The 21,234-nt window shown below is 39.4% G+C and overlaps 3 protein-coding genes across 3 annotated transcripts; all 3 read left to right on the top strand.

Moving 5' to 3' along the window:
* Positions 1-3,549: 3,549 nt before the first annotated feature.
* LOC122081615 (polygalacturonase non-catalytic subunit AroGP3-like) lies at positions 3,550-4,872 on the top strand. The gene is made up of 2 exons (XM_042648798.1): positions 3,550-3,684; positions 3,791-4,872. Exons 1-2 carry the CDS (start codon positions 3,634-3,636, stop codon positions 4,760-4,762), a joined length of 1,023 nt encoding a protein of 340 aa, XP_042504732.1. The 5' UTR covers positions 3,550-3,633; the 3' UTR covers positions 4,763-4,872.
* Positions 4,873-14,790: 9,918 nt separating this feature from the next.
* On the top strand, positions 14,791-17,607 carry LOC122082168. Its single transcript, XM_042649645.1, has 4 exons — positions 14,791-16,287; positions 16,639-16,895; positions 17,004-17,237; positions 17,349-17,607. Exons 1-4 carry the CDS (start codon positions 14,791-14,793, stop codon positions 17,605-17,607), a joined length of 2,247 nt encoding a protein of 748 aa, XP_042505579.1.
* Positions 17,608-19,923: 2,316 nt separating this feature from the next.
* LOC122082167 lies at positions 19,924-21,129 on the top strand. Its single transcript, XM_042649644.1, has one exon. It carries the CDS (start codon positions 19,924-19,926, stop codon positions 21,127-21,129), a length of 1,206 nt encoding a protein of 401 aa, XP_042505578.1.
* The last annotated feature ends 105 nt before the right edge of the window (positions 21,130-21,234 follow it).

Raw genomic sequence — 21,234 nt, 5'->3', positions numbered from 1 at the left:
ACTCAACTGGAGCAGGACCCCATACATCAGTGAAAATAAAATCCAGTGGTGCTTTACTAATGCTAAAATACTGAGTATTTCAGAGAATTTAAACCTGTTCCATTACCTACATGAAGAGGACCCAAATCCAATATGCATGCCACACCAATGTCATATGTAATTTCTAAACCTGTTCCATTACCTACATGAAGAGTTTCGTTACCAGTATGTGGTGCACAGATCTATAGATTGGAGATGTCAGGTGTCATATGGTGTGTGGCAGCTGTGTCAGGAAACCAGGCTGATTGTGATGGGTAGGTAGAATGCCGGCCATATTAGCTGCAGGTGGTGAACTGTTGGAGGATTGTGAATACCTGAAATAGCACTTCGCCACTATGTGATTGTATTTTTGACAAATTTGGCATCGGTACTTTTTGGTTTTGGAACGATTATTTTGTCCACAATTTGGGGAATAAGAGGTTTTCTTAGAAGAGGGGTTCGGTGATGGAGGGGTGTAAGAGGGTGTGGAAGTGCTGAGGTTGGCCTCTACTGGTGTTGTTGCAAACTTGAGGCATAACTCATGACTTGACAGCAGTCGATGAAGTTCGGGAAAGGAAATAGGATCCGCCCTTGTAGCAAGAGCAGCTACAATATCAAAAAAATCTGGACCCAGATTTCGGAACACAATTGCATTCAATTCTGCATTCCCCAAGGGTCGACTGGCAGCAGCCAATTGATCTAAGATATATTTGACTTCACGCAGATAGGCAGAAATAGTTTTATCACCTTTATTGTTCTGCAGTTGCATATGGAGTTGGAGAATACTCGTATGCGACAATGAGGCAAAAGTTGCTTGGAGGGTTGTTCAAACATTGGCAGCAGTGGCCAATCCGACAACATAAGGTAGGATCTCAAGAGATAAAGAAGATATTATCCAGCTTAAGACAAGCTGGTCTTTCCAAATCCAATCTGCATAAGCTGGATTCGGTGTAACAGCAGTCGCTTCTGTGGGGGTATGCATCTGAGAGGGACAGAAGATGAAGCCGTCAAGATATCCCATTAAATCCTGGCTGCGGAGAAGTGGGAAGAGTTAGGTCTTCCATAAAAGAAAATTGTCTCAGGCAAGCTTCAGACTGAGGTGGTGTTGAACAACAGGAAGGGATGAAGAGGATGACATTGTGAAGAAGAGTTTACCAAGGAATCATTTGGTCGACTGATACCATGAAAAGAAGAGAAACATGATTTGAATTTGAATTTGAATTATTCTCCCTTACCCTTGACATGGGTGGATGTTATATTTATAGTATTTGAATGAATTTGAATTTCAAAAGATAATAATTATGGAAGAGCATATCTTGGAACTGTTACAACAGTTACGATTAGATTAGGATTGACTAATTCAAATAATTTGAATTTGAATTTAAATTAATTCAAAATTATTTAAATTTGAATTAATCGTTATCCTTAACACGATCCACACATCTTCCTCTTTGTATCCTTGCATGGTGCCAACTCTGCGAGATGCTTCTCACTGCATTATGATAAGAGAGAAAAATGACTTTTATCATCCATTCATTTTCAGATCTCCAACCCAAAGAGACTCTACCATCATTATGATTGGATAAACCTTTCTTTTCCCTTCAACTTGTTTAATGCTTGTTCCTGTTTTATCTTTCTTATTTAGTTGTAATTTTTCCGATGAAATTATAGGAATCTCAAGCTGAAAATTTTTCCATACAACACCAGAAAGAGCATATTGATCTTCCATACCCTCTACATTGGTTAGTTGCAAAGGCTTCTATATTAAGCCTCCTTCAAGAGGCAGTGTTTATGAAAATTATGGAGAAAAATGAATCCACTTCCACCTGCATTCATTTTGCAAGCAGGCCAATGTTGTATGTTCTACAAATACACTAGTGAAGAAGACAATAGACAGCACAACTTTTGCCACCAATAGCGGAGTGAAATGAAGCCAAACTGAATATATTGTTAAAACTCTATATGATAAAAAAGCTTTTCTGTGCCTAAATTTTCTTACCAATTCTAGTTAAATTTCTATTCTCAAAATTTTCCTTTCATGGTCATGCATTCTAACATGAAAGTCTCAAAATTAGATCCTAGAGTGGCAATTTGAATTGTTCCCCCAGCCAACCATATGGGATGTTATTCTAACCTCAAAAACGTATGGCTGAAGTTATTCACAAAAAGATCTTCTTAACTAAATTACACATCAGGACATCTACTTTTTTATGAATGTAATGCTGTTTTAGAAAATTTCCCACAACCCATTTTTCAATAAATTAGGACCGTCAGAGGAATTAAGTAATCTATAACCTTTTGACAGGGGAAGGTTTGGATCCCTTTTATAGCATACTCTTTTCTTTAGTTCTTGTTTCTTGTTTTCATTAGTAAAAGTGAATTTTCTTGTTATCTATATCTTTATAATCGGGCATTTTGGACTTGTAAATGCCATTTCTTGGGGTTGCTTCGGTAGTTGATTTTTTTTTATCAATCCCCAATCCATGACCAATCCGGATTTGTTATCTGTATCTTTTCAGGGTTAAAATAGTAAAAAAAACATTTTTTTTTTCTGAAAAACAAGGGTAAAAATGACTGATGCACACCGATCCTCTGGATCGAATCAATATCAACAGAGACCAATACCGATATCGATACCAAAAACTAAATCCATGATAGTGAGGCCTACTTAAAAAATATTTATTTAAAAGGTCATCAAAAGCAAGTTCAAATCCAATATGTTTACACCCAATGGTCCTTGATAGAGGTATTTTGAAAAGCCATCACCAGAAATTGTTGAGACAACCCAACACCTGGTATTTTGAAAATTGTTTGACAAAGTGAGGTTAGCTGAATTACAACAATTGCTTCAAACTTCAAAAGATAAGAAGGGAAAAATCCCTTACGTCATTAGCATGCTCTAATTTTTTATTTTTTTTTAATACCCAGGGTGTCCGGATCTTTGATCCGGTTAATCCCTGGGGTCACTGTGACACTGCTTACATAGGATCTCGCTTCCTGAGGCGGAGTACCGTATCCTCTCTAATCCAATTATGCTAACCCCTTGGGATTGAGTATGCTTGCATCAAATTAACTCATTGTTCCCCCCTTGAAGATTCTTCTTTTTACCCTTCACTTCTCAGCTAAACAAATCAATAGTCCGAAGAGAAAAAGCTACAGATCCATTAGTGATAGAGGTGGACAACACCAGGTGTTGGGTTCTCTCCATAATTTCTGCTCATGTATACCATTAATGATTAGCTTTTTTCTTGTACACTACCACAGTTAAGCACAAAGACCTAACCAAATAAGAAAACAGCCATGAGAATGACCCAGAATTAAGGAGTTATTTTAGTGTTTAAAAATATTGAATGCTGAAGGGCAGTTTTTTATTAGGAATTTTATTTTCAAGTTAGTCATAAAAGAGAAGTTTTTCACTTTCATATACGGAAAATTAGGAAATTACGCGTAAATTTAGTCATTTAGGGGATCGACGAACACTTCCCACTTCTTTTTTATTTTTGCACTACATAAAATTTTCTTCTATAAATTCAAACACCTTCTCCACTTAGCAGACCCAACTCATTCCGCCAAGGCGCAGACCAAATCATTCCCATTCACTGTTTCAGTTCCACCATGACACGTCCCATTCTATTGCTTGGACTTCTGGTAGTAGCATACTTTAGTGTAAGAAAAATTATGCTTTTCCATTTTCCATTCATTTCAACTTTGTTATTTTTTTTTTTTTCTGTTTTTCTTATTTAGTTGTTATATTTTCTCCATGAACTTGTAGGGTTCTCAAGCTGAAAGTGCCTTCATGCAATATTGGGAAGAGCATATCGGTCTTTCACATCCTCCACACTGGTTAGCTGAAAAGGCTTCTTCATTAAACCCCCATCAAGAGGAGGTGTTTATGAAAATTATAGAGAAAAATGAACTGGCATCCCATCTTGATTTATTTTGTAAGCAGGCTAATATTGCTTGTTCTACAAATTCACTGGAGAAGAAAACAACGGACAGCACAACCTTGCCACCAATAGCCCCATGGAATGAAGACAAACTGAAATATGATTTTCCTAATGAAGCAGCCCTGTCAGTAGCCAGCCAAGGTGGATTGCCATATTTCCGGAAGTCAATGGTGAAAGAGGGAAGTGTCATAGCTGTCCCTGATCTAAGGGACCCAATGTCATATAAATCATTCTTACCGCGATCTCTGGCATCAAAAATCCCATTTTCCATTGCCCGGATTGAGAAATTGAAGAAGCTTTTTGGTGTGATAGATGAATCAAACATGGATGAATATATTCAAGACACCCTCAAGATATGTGAGAAGAGCCCCATTCGAGGTGAGAAGAGAACTTGTGCAACTTCCGTCGAGGATCTGATTGATTTTATCGTCGAGGAATTAGGACACTATGTACATGTATGGAGTACTGAAAGCATCGAAGGATCTTATGAGAATGTCACGATTGGAGTTGTGAAACTCATATATGGAAATCTTTCTGATTCACCAGCCTTATGTCATAGCCAGCCATTCATATTTCAAGTCTATTATTGCCATGTTTTACAGAAAGTAAAAGTTTATGCAGTTGATATACATGCTAAGAAGAAAGTGAATCATGCGATCATGGCATGCCATCATGACACATCAACTTGGAATCCAAATCATCTTGCTTTTAAGTTGCTAGGTTTTGGCCCGGGTCAAATTGAAGTCTGTCATTGGATAAATGAGAATGGAATAGTCTGGACAAAGACTCTAGGCTGAGAAACAATTGAAGTTTGATTATCTTCTAGTTTTCTTGTTAATGTTACTATACATATTACTGCTTATGCTATTTGAAGGATAAATAATGGCTTATTTTGGCCTGCTTACTATGCCTTTTGAGTTTCAATATGATTTTGTTAATCAATTTTCCAGCATGACAATAACCTGAAATCAAAAGAAAACTCGGTCCAGCGTGCCCTGTTGCACCCATACCGCACATAACCAATTCTACAATAAAAAAGGAAGCCTGAAAGTCGCTGATCAAAATTATACACCAAGACAGGGTATCCTTTACATACACACCAGTAAACTTAGTTGCACGACCAGAATTCCAGAAAGATCTGAAGGTTTGGTCTAGGATCAACAGGGGATGTGACTGGGAAAGCATGGTTAGAACACCTCGACAAAGAGGCATGACATATGCTTTGGGTTTTTTATTTCATTTCACAGTGGTGAGTTGTATGATTCATTTCGTGGTGATAAATTTTATTTTCAGTTATATCTTCAAGTACATAGGTTTGGCTATTGGCCTGTTTAAGCAAAAAAAGAAAAAAAATATAGGTCTGGTTTTTTTTTTTTTCTTTTTTCCTGGAGTGGTGTTTAATTCAACAGTGATGAGTTGTATGATTCATATTTTTAGTTTTATCTTGTGTGTAGGCTTTGACTCATATCATTTTCAATGGGCTCAATTGGGGAACTTTTGGTGCTTCCCCTGATATTCTGATTTACAAGTTACTGTTTATGTAGTAGAGAATCCAAGTTAGAATGATCTTCAGCACCAATTGCCAAGATCACTCCTCTATGATCTGCTAATTATTTAAATCTCCTTTATTGGAACTGCTAAACTTTTGGTTTCCCTTGGATGCCAGAATTATCTGATAGTATTTTGTTCCCATTTTGGACAGAGCCAACTGGAAAGCTCAAACTCTACATGGGCTTCAAAACAGAGAGAGAAAGAGAGAGAGAGAGAGAGAGGGGAGGGGGGGGGGGGAGACTTTCCCATAAGTTAATAATGGTGGAAATGGGTTGCTGTTTCTGGTTAATTTTCTCTACACTTCAGGTCAGACTGCAACAAACAAGTGAAGGGCAACGTTTAAAAAAGACACTATTGAGTTAAAATAGGTGTCATTAAATTTGACTGATGCATCATGTAGCTGCACAAAATATTCTCCAGGTTGTATGTTGTGCTCTCCAATTTGTACAATGGGAAAAATTAAATTTTGCAGAAGCATTCTGAATAATCGTGTATGACAAATACATCAGTGAGATTTTAGTTGTACAATTTTAACTGATGCACTTGCTAGTTGCACATCTATGGCTATATGATATTTGCTACCAGTTTTTGCCATCATTGTAGTCATTCTGAATAGACTTGCAAAGCTCCAGGTTAATCAGTTTCTGTTTGAAAAAAAGGTTGATACTTACTAAGTGGAACACACAAGGTTGGGATGACTCCCTGGAAGGTCTGTCATCTTCTCGCGTTCATACATTTTATTTGACCAGCAGCTACAAGGCTTAAGAAAAGTAGAGAAAGAGAAGCTTGATTGGTTTGATCCAGTTTCAGTTCTAAAATAAAAATCATTCTAAAGTGTAAGACTAGAACCGATGTTCCAGTCAATTCCAATCCCAATTGCCACCCTTTTAATAAGTATTTCGGCACGCCATCACTTAGAAGTAGAACTACATGCTCTGACCTTATTTGCCACGAGGAACGGTAACATGAATATCTGACCATTAGATGATTATGAAACGATGTGGGCTGACCACAAGTTAAATTCCAAAATGAGATTTAATGTGTCTTCTTATATGTAGGTATACTCTCTCATGTATGTCCATGCACCCTAGAATAATCACTTGGTAGTCTCTATTTTTTCAATACTTGCCACTTGAGAAACATAGTTGGGGCTGAAAGTATAGACCGACGTAGATCCTTTTCAATTCTTAATTGTGCAATTTTCTCTATGCACATTACACTTGTACAATTTCAAAATCGAACTGTTGTAGAAGTTTAAGGCATTTGAGGGGTTATAATGGATTTGAATTCCAAAAATCTTCCACAACCATCAGATTTTGAAAATGTACAAATGTCGAATGCACAAAAATAATTGGACAAGAATGAAAAGTGATGTCATCCAAGAGTTACTCAAAAGTGTAGCGAGGGCAAGATCAAACCAAGTAAAGCCCAATAGTTCCCAACTGCCAAACCTAACCTCCTTTTGTCTCTCCTTATCAGTTACCTACAGACGTCTTCGTTTCCGCGAATGAACCTGTTCTACAGTGCAATCCTTGGAACGCGCGTTCCTGGGGATACCGTCCCACCACTTTTCTAATTCTCAGGAAATATGAAGGGTTCCTGAGGATTAGGGACCGCCACTTTCCTATTTCTCAGGAAGCCAGGAGTTTGTGGCAAAATCATAGAAGCCCATTACCTTCGTTACTTAAAATGGTCCCTCTGCTCACCGATAAACATCTAAGCGCTTCCCATGCTGACTTACAAGCTACCAGCAGAGGCCACGGTCCAACTTCTTTGAAGAGGTACAGGGGGGAAATTTTGGTTCGTTGAAGAAATGCACCAACAAGGAATAATAAGGTGCACCTCTCTCTCTCTCTCTCTCTCTCTCTGACTTGGGCTTGTAGTCTGAAAAGTTCTCTTTTATGCAACTCTTGCTCTTTTCTCATCCTTCTTTCTCTATGAATGGGACAAAAAGGGCTCCGTAACTTTTGTTTCCCTTTTTTTCTTTTGGAATTTAAACAGAATAGAGAAAGACTAGCTTCACACAAGTAGAATTGTTGTATATTTTTAGCTATTAGTCATAATTAGGAAGTTATGTGCGCCAAGTCAATACTTATGGAGTTACTTGTAATTATAAATTATTTTTAGACCTTATAAGTTATTACCATATATCTGTGGGATCGACTAGGAATCTAAATACTATCGATCTCCTTTTTTTTTTTTTCTCTCTCTATCATTGTTTGGAAATCTGGTTCTATTACAAAATGAACTTGCATTGATCATATGAGATGGATTGGAATGATTCACTTCACTTAGCGCACGGATCAATTAATTGTCAACTTATAGATGAAATCAGATTGAGTGTGATGAATTGCAGTGCTATATCACTAACATTTCCCCCTCACATTTGGTGATCCTTAAATTGCACCAATGGTTTGGCAAGGTGTCTTGCTAACAGACTATTGTATGTCAACAATTGAAAGTTCTATTCCCATGTTAATTATGTTGCTCATGCTGTTTCATGGTTGCATTATTTAAAACTTTATATGTCGATTTGGTATTTTGGAAGTTCAGTTTTTTATTTTGATATAGAATTCTATTGCTATGCTTCAGTTGGAAATCTTATGATCTGAAGCTCTTTGCTTTTCCTTGCATCTTGCTGAAATAGGTTAATTCTAAAATATTTATTGGTTTATTGGATATGGACTAAATCATATATCATTGCAACTTCTTTCATTCTTAAATTTTCTATGGAAAGTTTATTGATTCTTTTATTCTTTATATATTTTCAAACAATATCTTTTGCTTGTTTGGTAACAGGTTCAACTACATCTAAGGATGATATTGAGATTTCAATATTGGTCTTAAGTCTTTTTAGAACAGATGAGGTGGAAATGGTTGATATTTATAAGCTAGAGTTTCCACAACATTTTGGCAATGGACTTACATCAATTCAAAATGTGGTGTATCTGATAGGATTCATAAAGGAGTCTAAATTAAGCCACCGAATTACAAAAAGAAGAAAAGGGAATTTGCCAACATGGATGCTTTTGAAGGATCAATGAATGATATAAATATCTGGATATTATTTTCAAAGTATTCTCCAACCATTTTCCTACATGGGTTTTCTGCTTTTGCACACCTAATTCTATTATTAGTTTTACTCATTTTTTGGGTTTGCAAGAGACCCACAATAACCTTTGATAATTCAAAACCAATGTTGAAGAATACTTACTTTTTATACTATTGGTTGGCCCTTATATCTTGCATGTTCCTGTCTTCCCATGATCTTCTCCTATGCGTGTTAAATTGCATCTCTGGGTTTAGAATTGGTTGGTCTAATCTAAAGACTATTGCCCAATTGGATTTTTCATTCAGAACAGTCACTTGGTTTCTTATCTCTGCTTACTTGCACATCCAGTTTTCTCATTCAAGTGAGCGTAAGTTCCCCATTACGCTAAGGATTTGGTGGGCCTTCTACTTCCTAATGTCTAGTTCCTTTCTTGTTATACATCTTGGTTTGTATTGGAAACATTTTCAGTTACCAATCTTGCTGTGGGTGTCTGATGCTATTTCAGTTATTGCCGGTTTGTCCATTTCTAATGTTGGGTTGTTTGGCAAGGGGCAAGAAGATGAAGATTTCCATTTTTTGGAGCCTCTTTTGAAAACTAGTTCCAATCAAAACAATGGTGATGAGAAACAAGAATCAAGTGTCGGTGAAGAGAGTGTAACTCCTTATGCAAATGCCAATTTTCTTAGTATTTTTACTTTCTCTTGGATGGGTCCTTTGGTTGCACTCGGGTATGAAAAAACATTGGACCCTGAAGATGTCCCTCAACTTGCCAGTCGTGATAGTGCCAATGCGGTCTTTTCTTGTTTTAGAAATAAAATTGAATGTGATGGTAACAACGATATTATTGGTGGTCAGGTAAGCACACTCAAGCTAGTGAAGGCATTAATTCTCCTAACTTGGAAAGAAATTCTATGGACAGGCTTGTTGTCCATTGCATGCACATTGGCTTCTTATGTTGGACCATACCTTATTGTTGCCTTTTTTCAGTATCTAGATAGCTCTCAACAACTAAAAGATAAAGGCTATGTGCTAGTGTTTATTTTCTTATTATCAAAGTTCATAAGGTGCTTTTCAGAGAGGCATTTGTTCTTTCAATTGCGGAAGATGGGAAATAGGGTCCGTGCTGCCTTGTTCGCAGCAATCTATAAGAAAAATCTTAGGCTCTCAAGCCAATCAAAACAGGGCCACACTAGTGGGGAGAACGTTAATTTGATGACCGTTGATGTTGAAAGGACTGGATTTTTCAGTTGGTACTTGCATAATATATGGAGGGTGCCTGTTCAAGTTGTTGTAGCACTGTTTATATTGTACATAAACCTTGGCTTCGCTTCACTTGTAGCTTTTGTTGCCACAGTGATTTTGATGGTAGCAAATATTCCATTAGGAAAACTACAGGAGAAAATTCAGGGAGAATTGATGGATTCAAAGGATCGAAGGATGAAGGTGACATCAGAGGCTCTAAGGAATATGAGGATTCTCAAGCTTCAGGCTTGGGAGGTAAAATTCTTGGCTAAGATAATTGATCTTAGGAATTTTGAAACAAAATCGTTAAAGAAGTTTCTTTATACATCAGCTATGATTGCCTTTGTCTACTCGTCTACTCCCTTGTTTGTGTCTATGGTTACTTTTGGGTTCTGTGTGCATAGTGGAATTCGGTTAGACTCAGCAAAGATTATATCTGCACTTGCAACATTTGAAATGTTACAAGTGCCCATTAAAACTCTCCCAGACACAATTTCCATGGTAGTTCAGATTAAAGTCTCCCTTAACAGGATAACCTCATTCTTGTGTCTTAATGATCTTAATCAAAATATAGCTCATAATCTTCCAAGTGATAATGCTGAAGTCGCAATTGAAATAGTCAAGGGGAATTTCTCTTGGGACCTTTGTTCTCCTAATCCCACATTAAAAGATCTTAATTTCAAAGTGAACCATGGTATGAAAGTGGTTGTTTGTGGCTCTGTTGGATCAGGCAAGTCAAGCCTACTTTCATGCATATTGGGGGAAGTGCCGAAGGTATCTGGAACTATTAAATTAAAGGGGAAAAAGGCTTATGTTGCACAATCACCTTGGATACAAAGTGGCAAGATAGTAGATAATATATTGTTTGGTAAGGAAATGGACAAGGAAAGGTACGAGATGATCCTGGAAGCATGTTCATTGAAGAAAGACTTAGAATTGTTTGACTTTGGAGATCAAACTATCATAGGGGAAAGGGGGATCAATCTAAGTGGTGGACAGAAACAAAGAATACAGATTGCACGTGCTTTGTACTATGATGCTGATATTTATCTACTTGATGATCCTTTTAGTGCCGTGGATGCTCATACCGGATCTCATCTATTTAAGGTAGTTACTTATTAAGCTCTACTTCCATAACTTTCCTTGATGAATTGATTTGAAGCTATACGTCTAATTGCTTAAATCATAATTTTGTTCACCTCAAATTGGGGTCGATAAAAATATTTGTACGAAGAATGAAATCATCCTATCTAAACCAATAAGACATGCAAACACATTATGTTGAGCAATACATGCTCTTGCGTAAAACCTATGGTTCAATGTTATTTATTATTATGAAAACTAATTTGCATTTATATGTACATCTATGTAGCTCTTTTGAGTAACCAAAAATTCTTTTTAAGTGCCTAAATGTGAACATTTGATCAACTTTTCTACAGGAGTGTTTGTTGGGAATTTTGGGTTCAAAGACAGTAATATATGTTACCCACCAAGTGGAGTTTTTCTCTCATGCAGATCTTATCCTGGTGAGAATATGCTAGCATTCTTTCCCTACTTCAAGTACTTCAACCTTGTTTGAAGGTGATTTGTTCTTACCTTTTTTTGTATGATAGGTGATGAGAGATGGAAAGATTATTCAAGCCGGGAAGTACGAAGAAATTCTTAGTTCAGGCACTGATTTTATGGAGTTAGTGGGTGCACAGAAGAAAGCTTTGGCAGAACTTAATTCCATCGAACATGAGGCTGATTTAGATAATCTAATTGATGGAGAGAAAGATGGTAAAATGTTAGGGAGCGAGAAGTCTATTCAAGATAACGAGGTAAAAGAATCCAAAAACCACAAAACTGAAAAATTGGCTAGGCCAAAAGAGCAACTTGTCCAAGAAGAAAAGAGAGAAAAGGGTGGAATTAGTCCTTCAGTCTACTGGAAGTATGTTACGGCTGCGTATAAAGGAGCTTTTATACCATTGATACTACTGGCACAAATTCTTTTTGAGCTTCTCTTAATAGTCAGTAGTTACTGGATGGTGTTGGCTAATCCTGTTTCAGAGAATGTAAGACCTCATGTTAGAGGATCTACTCTCATCTTTATCTATATTGCTTTAACCCTTGGAGGCTCTCTTTGTTCACTTATAAGGTCCATGCTCATTGTAACTACTGGATACAAGACAGCCACTCTGCTCTTCAACAAAATGCATTTGTGCATTTTTCGTGCTCCACTGTCATTTTTTGATTCAACTCCAAGTGGAAGGATTCTAAATCGGGTTAGTAAATATACTTATTTACACTTGGGATCAAAATGATATTGTTTAACCATTATAAAAGTTAATATAATTTTAAATTTTAAATAAACTCTACCTTTGTAAACAGACATCCATAGATCAAAGTGCAGTTGATACCATTATTCCACATAAATTTGAAGAACTTCTTATCTCAATCATAGGATTTCTTGGAACGATTGCAGTAATGTCACAGGTTGCATGGCCGATGTTGATAGTTTTTATTCCAATGACTGTAGCATGCATTTGGTACCAGGTAATTTTGTAGCAACTTCCATTTCTCATTATTGAAAAGTTCAAATTAAGCTCAACATTATTTTCTTCATAGTTATGCCACAATACAAGTTGTTTCATGCTTTTTTTAGTAGAATTCAAAATTTGCTTTCTTCATAATATAACTGATTTAGTGGTGAATGCATGTATAGTTGGGTGTGAAAGTGGTGATTCAAACGTTAATATTTTTTTTGAATCTATAAATAATATATAAGAAATCCATTTTCCAAATCACACATTTTTTTGTAAATTAGTACAAGGCAATAGTCTTTTTATTACCAAAATTGTTTGTGAAAAAAAAAAAAGACCAAAAAAGGCCAATGTTATCGAAGTGTAAAGTTCACTTAAAGTTACATAGCTGCACTTTTTTGTTATACATAAAATATTTAGATACCTATAAATTAATGTATAATATAGTTCATAGTTTTTTTTTCCTGCTAAGAGATCAATGATATTAAGAAGAAAATAGATCAATGATACTTGAGCTATGGGTTTTCTCACATTATTGCCTTTCAAATCACTATGACAAAGCATTTCGTGCATCTGACGCTTGAATTTTTCCCAACTGATCCAATAAGATACCCATACTCAGAACCATGATAGATGGAGATGTATCATTAACATAGAAAGCACTGCTAAGCTGCAATATTTGATAGACAATAGTAGCTTTTATTGTTGGAGGGAAGATGGCTGAGTCGAGTAATGATACTAGAATTGGACATGAGCCAAAGGATGGCTGGCCTCCGGATCGTGGTAGACAGGCTTTGATTACTGATTTTCTGCAACCAGATTTTTCAAGGAAGGATTCTAGATCGGCTTCTGCTAATAATGATTCTAGATCTGTAGAGGGAGGTGAGGTTGATCGGGTCAAGGATGCAGATGAAAATAGGGAGGAGGTGCGACGATCCTACTCTACTGTGGTGGGTCATGCCTTGCCGGAAGTGGGAACTTTACCCGATCCTATTCACGCTGGAGCCTACACCAAGATCATAATCCCACAAGATGCCTATGAGGAAAGACTGCTACGGTTCAGGTTTGCATTGATCGGGAGGACGAACTTTAGATACCTTTCAATGGATGACATTCGAAAGGAGGCGAAGGAGAATTGGAATCTAAAAGGCGGAGTGAAGATGGCTCCTATGGGGAAGGGGTATATTCTTTTACAATTTGACAGGGAAGGAGACATGGCAGCCATGTGGAGACGAAGTCTTACAAGAGTCCGTGGGCAGATCATCAGATTCCAGCCTTGGAAGGCAGATTTTGATGTTCATGCCAAGAACATCAAAACCAAGTTGGTTTGGATCAGATTCCCTGACCTGCCACTGGAATACTGGCACGAGAGGATTCTGCTAACAATGGCCAAGGCATCAGGGAGACCTGTGGCACTGGACAGAAGAACTCGATCTGCGGCAATGGGCGCCTTTGCGAGAGTCCAGGTTGAGGTAGAGATTGGAGCTACCAGACTCGAAGAAATCCAGGTAGAACGAAGGTAACCAGGAACTAACGAAACATTCTGGTTCAAACAAAATATTATATATGAAGATGCCTTGATCAGATGTGGTTTCTGCAAAAAAATGGGACATTCTGTCCATGTATGTAGAGTGAGAATGGACGCAGAGACCAGGAAGGAGTCGCAGCGCAAAGAGACTATTCCAGGGGCGACCTATGTAGATGAAGAGGAAGGCGTCCAGAGCAATGGTCACCGGAATGAGAACAGTGGCCGCCGGAATGAGCAGAATCCGATGGCTGGTGCGTCTAACTTGGAAAGATTTTCCTTACTTTCGAAGGAACGATCTCCTTCCATGTTTGACTCGCACACTTTAAGGAACATTGATGGAAAATCAGTTATGCATAATTTGAATGGAGACATACAAATATGCCTTCCATTAGAAGAAGAAGGGAATATGGAAGGAAATAATCTAGCTGACACGAATAACTTGGATGATGGGGAGAATGACTTGGATGATGGGGCGGATTCTATGGCTGGATCGGATAACGGGTTGGCTGGTGGAAATGGGGCTCTTATGGGTCAACGTTCCTATTCCCTACCCACACGAAATGCTGTTTCACCTTGTGGGGCTGGGAATAACACCCATAGGGCCATACAAGAGAAGGAATCTTCAAGCTCCATTTACCATGGTAGTGGTGATTGGGTGATGACCCTGACTAGGCATGGCGAGCAACATGAGACTGGTCAGTGCCAAGCACTGCAATGGTACAATAATGTCATCTCGTCATTCAACCCTCTCGAGATTAATGGTGGCATGGTGGTGGTTAATCATAAGGAGGTAGAGCAGATAGACAAAACTCTCTGCGAAAGGGAGGCTTTGGATCTGGTTCCTGGAAGACAGGGAAAGGGGAAACACCTGACCAATACAGAGCAGACTTTGCGAAAGTCTGGCCGTATTGCCTCATCAAAAAATAGTAAATGAAAGCCCTCTATTGGAATATTAGAGGGATAAAGAAGGCTGCCGCAAGGTTAGCTTTGAGGAATATTTTAAGGGACAAAAGACCTGATTTCCTTTGCATTGCTGAACCTATGATTCCCTCCGACGCCTTTCCTACGTTGTTCTTCAACAAGCTGGGTTTTGACCCTGATTTCATCCATAACGAGCGTCTAGGCGGAGTCTCAAATCTATGGCTGATTTGGCGAAGAGGTGTAGCAAAGCCTGTTGTGCTATCGTCTTCTGAGCAGCAAATCTCTGTCTCTGTGCAATGGGCTCAGGAAATTTTCATCTTATCTGTAGTGCATGCCAAATGCCTAAGAGCTGCTAGAAGAGAATTGTGGACCGACTTGGTGGCAACCCATCCTGGGCTGACTACTCCTTGGATGATTCTTGGAGATTTCAATGCCACCCTTCTCTCTTCTGAAAAAAGGGGGCCTGGAAGTTTCAACCTTGGGTCAGCGGGAGATTTTGGCGCAATGGTGGATACTTGTTCACTAATTCAAGTTCCTTCGCAGGGAAGGAAATTCACATGGACTAATAACAGGAGAAGGGGACATGTCTCTGCAGTACTCGATCGAAGCTTTTGCAATGAGGCCTGGATTTCTTATTTTCAAGAATGTCACCAATTTGTCTTGCAGAGAGTGGCGTCTGACCATACTCCCATTCTGGTGGTGTCTGAAGGCTCTGAAAGACCAAAAAACTGTCCTTTTCGCTTCCAGAGGTTCTGGGCAGACCATGAGGGTTATCTAAATGCAGTTAAGTCCTCCTGGGTGAATGACATTCCTGGATCGCCAATGATGGTTATGGCTCAAAAATTAAAAAGATTGAAGGTCTTCCTGCGCTCCTGGGCAAAAGAAAATTTTCCAAATTTTAATTTGGAGATGATGGAAGCAAAAAAATGCATGGAGGAGATCCAGACTGAAATTGACAGAGATGGGATAAATGACTCAATTTATGCCAAAGAAGCTGATGCAAAGACCAGATATCTGAAGGCCCTGCAAAATTATGAGAAATTATGGGCTGAAAAATCTCGTTCTAGATGGAGGAATCAAGGAGATAGATGCTCAAAATTTGTTCACATCTCAGTGAAGATTCGGCGAATGAAGAACTCCATTAAATCTCTGAAGATGGTTGATGGGACCCTGATCTCTGATAGAGAGCAGATCAAGGAATATGTTGCGGGTTATTATGAGCGTTTTCACAAAGGTACTCCCCTTACCAATCACATGGATTTATTGCAATGCATTCCTAATGTTTTGGAAGAATGGGATAGAGGTCGATTAGATGGTATTCCCTCTGACTCTGAGATTAAGAATGCGGTGTGGGATCTTGATTCAGATAATGCTCCTGGTCCAGATGGATTTCCTGGAGCTTTTTATAAATCATGTTGGGACATCATATCTTCAGATTTGTGCAATGCTATCAGATGGTTTTTCAGAACTGGGTTCATGCCTTACGGCATTAATAATAATTTCCTGGTTTTGATTCCTAAAATTGAAGGAGCACTATCCCTAGAAAAATTCAGGCCATTGTGCATGGGAAATTTTTTATGCAAAATAATATCAAAGATTCTGGCTATGCGATTATCGTGTGTTCTTCCAAAAATTATCTCTGAGGAGCAGGGGGCCTTCCAGAAAGGGAAGATCATTCATTCCAACATATCACTTGCCTCGGAGCTGGCAAACATGATGTTTGCATCCACAAGAGGTGGAGGTATGGGTTTAAAAATTGATATCCAGAAGGCATTCGACACCATCTCTTGGAATTTTATTTTTCATGTTCTGAGGAGATTTGGATTTTCTGAAAAATGGATCTCTTGGATCCATCAGATCCTTGTTTCTGCCAGAATCTCAGTTCTGTTAAATGGTGGCCCTGTTGGATACTTTGGTGTGGAGAAGGGTCTGAGACAAGGAGATCCAATCTCGCCTATGCTGTTTATCATTGCTGAAGAGGTTCTTTGTAGAGGCTTATCTGAGCTCCTAGCCAATAACAGCATTAAAGCTCTATCGGGTCCTCGTGGGGCGATTATCCCTACACATATTCTTTTTGCTGATGATGTTTTTATCTTTTCTAATGCTTCCATCAGGTATGTTAAAAATCTCAATAATTTTCTCGCTAAATATCAAAGCTTCTCCGGCCAGAAAATAAATTTAGACAAAAGCAAGCTTTTCTTGGGATCTGTTCCTGCCTCTAGGAAGCAAGCCATTGCAGAAGAGCTTGGTATCTCCATTTGTAACTTCCCCACCCGCTATTTGGGGGTCGAGATCTTTAAGGGAAGGGTGAAAAAGGAGTCGCTAATCCCCATTCTGGATAAAGTCAAAGGGCGTCTAGCAGGATGGAAAGGGAAGATTTTGTCCATGGCTGGACGAGTGGAATTGGTCCGCTCAGTGATCTTGGGAATGATGAACCATAGTTCAGCTGTATATTGGTGGCCTTCATCCCTTATTGCAATAATGGAGAGGTGGATGAGAAATTTTATCTGGACAGGTGAGATTGATACTGCAAAAAAAATATCAGTCAGATGGGATCTTTGTTGCAGGCCTAAGGATGAAGGTGGTTTGGGACTGAGAAGGCTCAGAGACATAAACAAAGCCATGCTCTGTAATATGGTCTGGAGGGTCAAGCATGAGAATTCCTTAGCATGCAAATTCTCAAGGGCGAGATTTTTGAGGGGTGATGGTTCCTTCAAAAAGTCCTATAAGCCTTCTTCGATTTGGCCAAGCTTTAGGAAGATGTGGGACTTCATGACCACCAAAGAAGCCTGGATGATTGGAAATGGGGACAGCATAAATTTCTAGTCAGATAAATGGTTGGGTGGCAAATCCATCCTAGAGCTAGTTGGCCTGGAGGGAGAGTCGAGTCTTCACTGCAAGGGAAAGGTCAGTGACTTCATTGACAATTTTAAATGGAAATTGCCAAATGTTATCTCCCCTTTGCTGCATGATATTTTTGAGAAAATTCGAACCATTAAAATTCCATCTTATCCCTGTGAAGATATGTGCCTGTGGAGTCTATCATCTGATGGGATTTTCAATTCTAATTCTGCCTGGGAAGATATTAGAATTCGTAACCCGAAAGTGCCATGGTTCTCTTTGATTTGGGGTAAAAAGATGCAACCCAGGGTGTCTATCTTTGGTTGGAGAATGGTGCACGACAAGCTCCCTACAGATGACGCTATTCAAAAGAGGGGCATAGTCCTTGTCTCTAAATGCAGCTTATGTGGAATGGAGGCTGAGACATCATTTCATATTTTCCTTCAATGCTCCTACTCCGAAGATATATGGCTCTTTTTTTGTGGATGCTTCAATGTGCAATGGCAGCCAGCTGGAACCATGGCCGATTTTCTCACATGGTGGAGAAGAAAACAGAAATCAGTTTGCTGCAAAGAGGCATGGATCATGGGGTTACTAACAGTGGCTGATCACATTTGGCTCGAAAGAAATATGAGAAGGCATGATGGCAAGGAAAGACCGGCAAGATACCTGAAGCAGATGATTCTAGAGGATATTCAGTTTGCTAAGCCAAGCACTAAAGGTGAAGTCAAGACAATGTCTGATCTCATTTGCTGCAGGAAGCTTGGTATTCCGATTCAGCGATCTCCACCAAAATCAATCTTAGAGGTTTTCTGGTGCAGACCCGAGGTAAATTGGATTAAATTGAATTTTGATGGAAGCTCAAGGGGGAACCCAGGTCATGCAGGTGCAGGCGGAATTTTTCATAATCACAGGGGAGGCGTTCTTGGCTCCTACAAAATTTTTATGGGTGTCTCGGGAGTCTTTGAAGCTGAAATCGAAGGCCTAATGGTGGGGCTGATGCGTGCTAGGGAGATGGGCATTCCATGTCTGTGGGTAGAGACGGATTCTAGTGCTGTTGCAATCTCTATCCAGCAAAATTCTAGTGCTGTTGCAATCTCTATCCAGCAAAATAAAATTCCATGGTTTGCTTTGCAGAGATGGATATTCCTCCAGCCATATTTGGAGAGTATCACATGGAAAATAACTCACAACTTCAGAGAAGCGAACTCAATTGCCGACTACCTGGCTAGAGATGCGGCGAAGACAGGGATATCAGCCATAAATGTCGACTTTCCTGCCAACATTAAGGATTTCATCAGAAGAGATGCTGATGGCAGACCAAACTATAGATTTGATTAGTGGGATTCTCTTTCCTCTGCTGATGGCAATGCCGAAGGTGGGGGTCAGGGAATCGATTTTATTTTTGATTCACTCTATTTTCTCAGTTTGATGTAGTTCTGTAATTTCTTCCTTTTTCTTCCATTTTAATATAATGATTTTCTAGCGAAAAAAAAAGAGAAGAAAATAGAAAGAAAAAATATAATACAACCTGGGACATCCCAAAAACGCCAACACAAATTTTAGAAAGCACCTCTACCTTTGGCAATGGCATTGTCATCGGCAGGAAAGCACTTCCCCACAAGAAAAATAACAAAAAAGCACTTAGAGAATCCATATCTTGGCCAACATTGATAATCCATCTTGAGTTCCATTAATATGTGAGATGTCCGTTCTACCATGGAGGAAGGAATTACCCTTTTCACTGCTAGCTTTGCAAGCCAATCTGTAATTGGATTACTTTCTCTGTAAGAATGAGAGTTTTCCACTCGATCAAACCTAAGAATGATCTGAATATTCACAGCCATAACTATAGCCATGGAGTCGACAGTGGAATGAGCACGTAAATCTGTAGTCCTACTTGGGAAAATTTTTGGGGAGAATATGCAAGGAGGAGAGAGAGTGTCTGGCGATTCAGGGAAGAATGGAGCTATGGCTGTGGAGGATGAAGATGGTGGAGCTCGGGAGTCTCTGGATCGTGGTCCAGATGGTCCTCCACAGAATGAAAGGCACAAGGATGCAGGCCAGCGACGTACATATGCAAAAGCCTTGGGTTTTTCGTCTTGACCTGCCATTGATACTCTCCCAGAGCCGATTCAGGTAGGGAGTAAACGACGAGTAATGATCCCGCAGAGAGACTATGAATCAACGAGACAAAATTTCCATTTTGCCTTAATCGGTAGGGTTAACTTCCGATTGATCTCTTTGGATGCCTTGAGAGGGGAGGCTTAGGAAAAATGGAACCTTAGTCAAGGGGTGCTAATGCATCCATTGGGAAAAGGTTATGTAATCTTTCAATTTCAGTGCGAGGGCGACAAGGCAGCGGTGTGGCGAAGGTCTCCCCTTAGGATTGGTGATCAGGTCATTCGATTTCAACATTGGAAACCTGATTTCAATATTCACGAGAAGCAACTTTTTACAAAGCTTGTATGGATACGGTTTCCTGATCTCCCGCTTGAATACTGGCACGAAAATGTGTTATTGTTTATAGCAAAGGCGGTAGGGTGCCCTGTGCCCCTAGACAGACGAACAAGACAAGGCATTCTTGGCTTCTTTGCGAGAGTGCTGGTGGAGATTGATATCTCTGACTTGGCAGAGAGGGTGGAGGAAGTACAAGTCGAAAGATTAGAACTAGGTACATCTCAGGTGTATGGTTTTTGTCAAAAGGTGGTGTATGAAGATAATATGGAGCGTTGTGGCTACTGTAAACGAGTAGGACATTTGATTTCCAAGTGTAGGCTGAAAAGATTGGATGATGAAAAGCAATGTGCGGCTGAAAAATTAGCAAAGGTTCCAGGGGCGGTATATGTTGAAGATGGAGTCAACTCAGGTGGGAGTAACTCGGTGAGAGAGTCTCCTTCTAGGGGAAGATCTTTGCCACATCAGCAGAATAATTTTGATCCTATTCAAGATTTAATCTCTCCTAATTCAAATTCGTCTAACGCTGGGGGAGATATTCAAATACTTTTGGATCCTTCCAACTTTGTCTCAAACGTCTTAGGAAAGGAGTCCAACGGAGATGAAAATTCTGGAATTAAGGAAGGCTTTGTGTCAGGGACGGTTATAGAATTAGAGTCTGATTCTAAACCTCTAAATAAGGAAGGAGAGATTTCTAATACTCTACCTAAGGAAGGAGAGATATTTGGAATGGAAGAGGGATCGGATGCTGATTCTGACCCAAACCCAACTGAGAACCCGATCCATGGAGTTCCTGGTGATCCGCCAGTGGATCCATTGGGGGGGAACGAACCCAGAATGAGGATTACTCCTGAGGGCAAGGTTGCTGTTCCGGAGGGGAGGTATCCTTCTCGTTACAGAAGACTCGGTGGGGGTCAAGGACCTGGACGTGGTGTTGCCATGGCCAGTGCTGTGCAGCCAGTTGTTGAAGACCCTGGTGAGGATCACGTGGTTTCTTCTTTGCCCAGGGTGGAATGTTCAAGGGGAACAGTCTCTATTGTGCATTCATAAATTATGAGAATGGATACGGTGGCAGTGGCTCGGGAGAAGGAGGCTGGAGGCATGCTTGTGGGTGGAAAGCAAAGAAAGAAAACAGCTAGTCATGCTAAAAAGTCT

This window comes from Macadamia integrifolia, chromosome 6 (assembly GCF_013358625.1).
Source record: "Macadamia integrifolia cultivar HAES 741 chromosome 6, SCU_Mint_v3, whole genome shotgun sequence".
Taxonomy (NCBI): domain Eukaryota; kingdom Viridiplantae; phylum Streptophyta; class Magnoliopsida; order Proteales; family Proteaceae; genus Macadamia; species Macadamia integrifolia.
The sequence above is the reverse complement of the archived record's forward strand: the minus strand, read 5'-3'. Positions and strand labels throughout refer to the sequence as shown.

Excerpts from the sequence above, each read along its gene's own strand:
- LOC122081615 (XM_042648798.1), top strand. The coding sequence starts at position 3,634 with ATGACACGTCCCATTCTATTGCTTGGACTTCTGGTAGTAGCATACTTT. Across the intron at positions 3,685-3,790 it reads TGGTAGTAGCATACTTTAGT|GGTTCTCAAGCTGAAAGTGC; the intron begins GTAAGAAAAATT and ends ATGAACTTGTAG.
- LOC122082167 (XM_042649644.1), top strand. The coding sequence starts at position 19,924 with ATGCATCCATTGGGAAAAGGTTATGTAATCTTTCAATTTCAGTGCGAG.
- LOC122082168 (XM_042649645.1), top strand. The coding sequence starts at position 14,791 with ATGAAAGCCCTCTATTGGAATATTAGAGGGATAAAGAAGGCTGCCGCA. Across the intron at positions 16,896-17,003 it reads TTTTCTAATGCTTCCATCAG|GAAGCAAGCCATTGCAGAAG; the intron begins GTATGTTAAAAA and ends TCCTGCCTCTAG. Across the intron at positions 17,238-17,348 it reads CATAGTTCAGCTGTATATTG|GCCTAAGGATGAAGGTGGTT; the intron begins GTGGCCTTCATC and ends TCTTTGTTGCAG.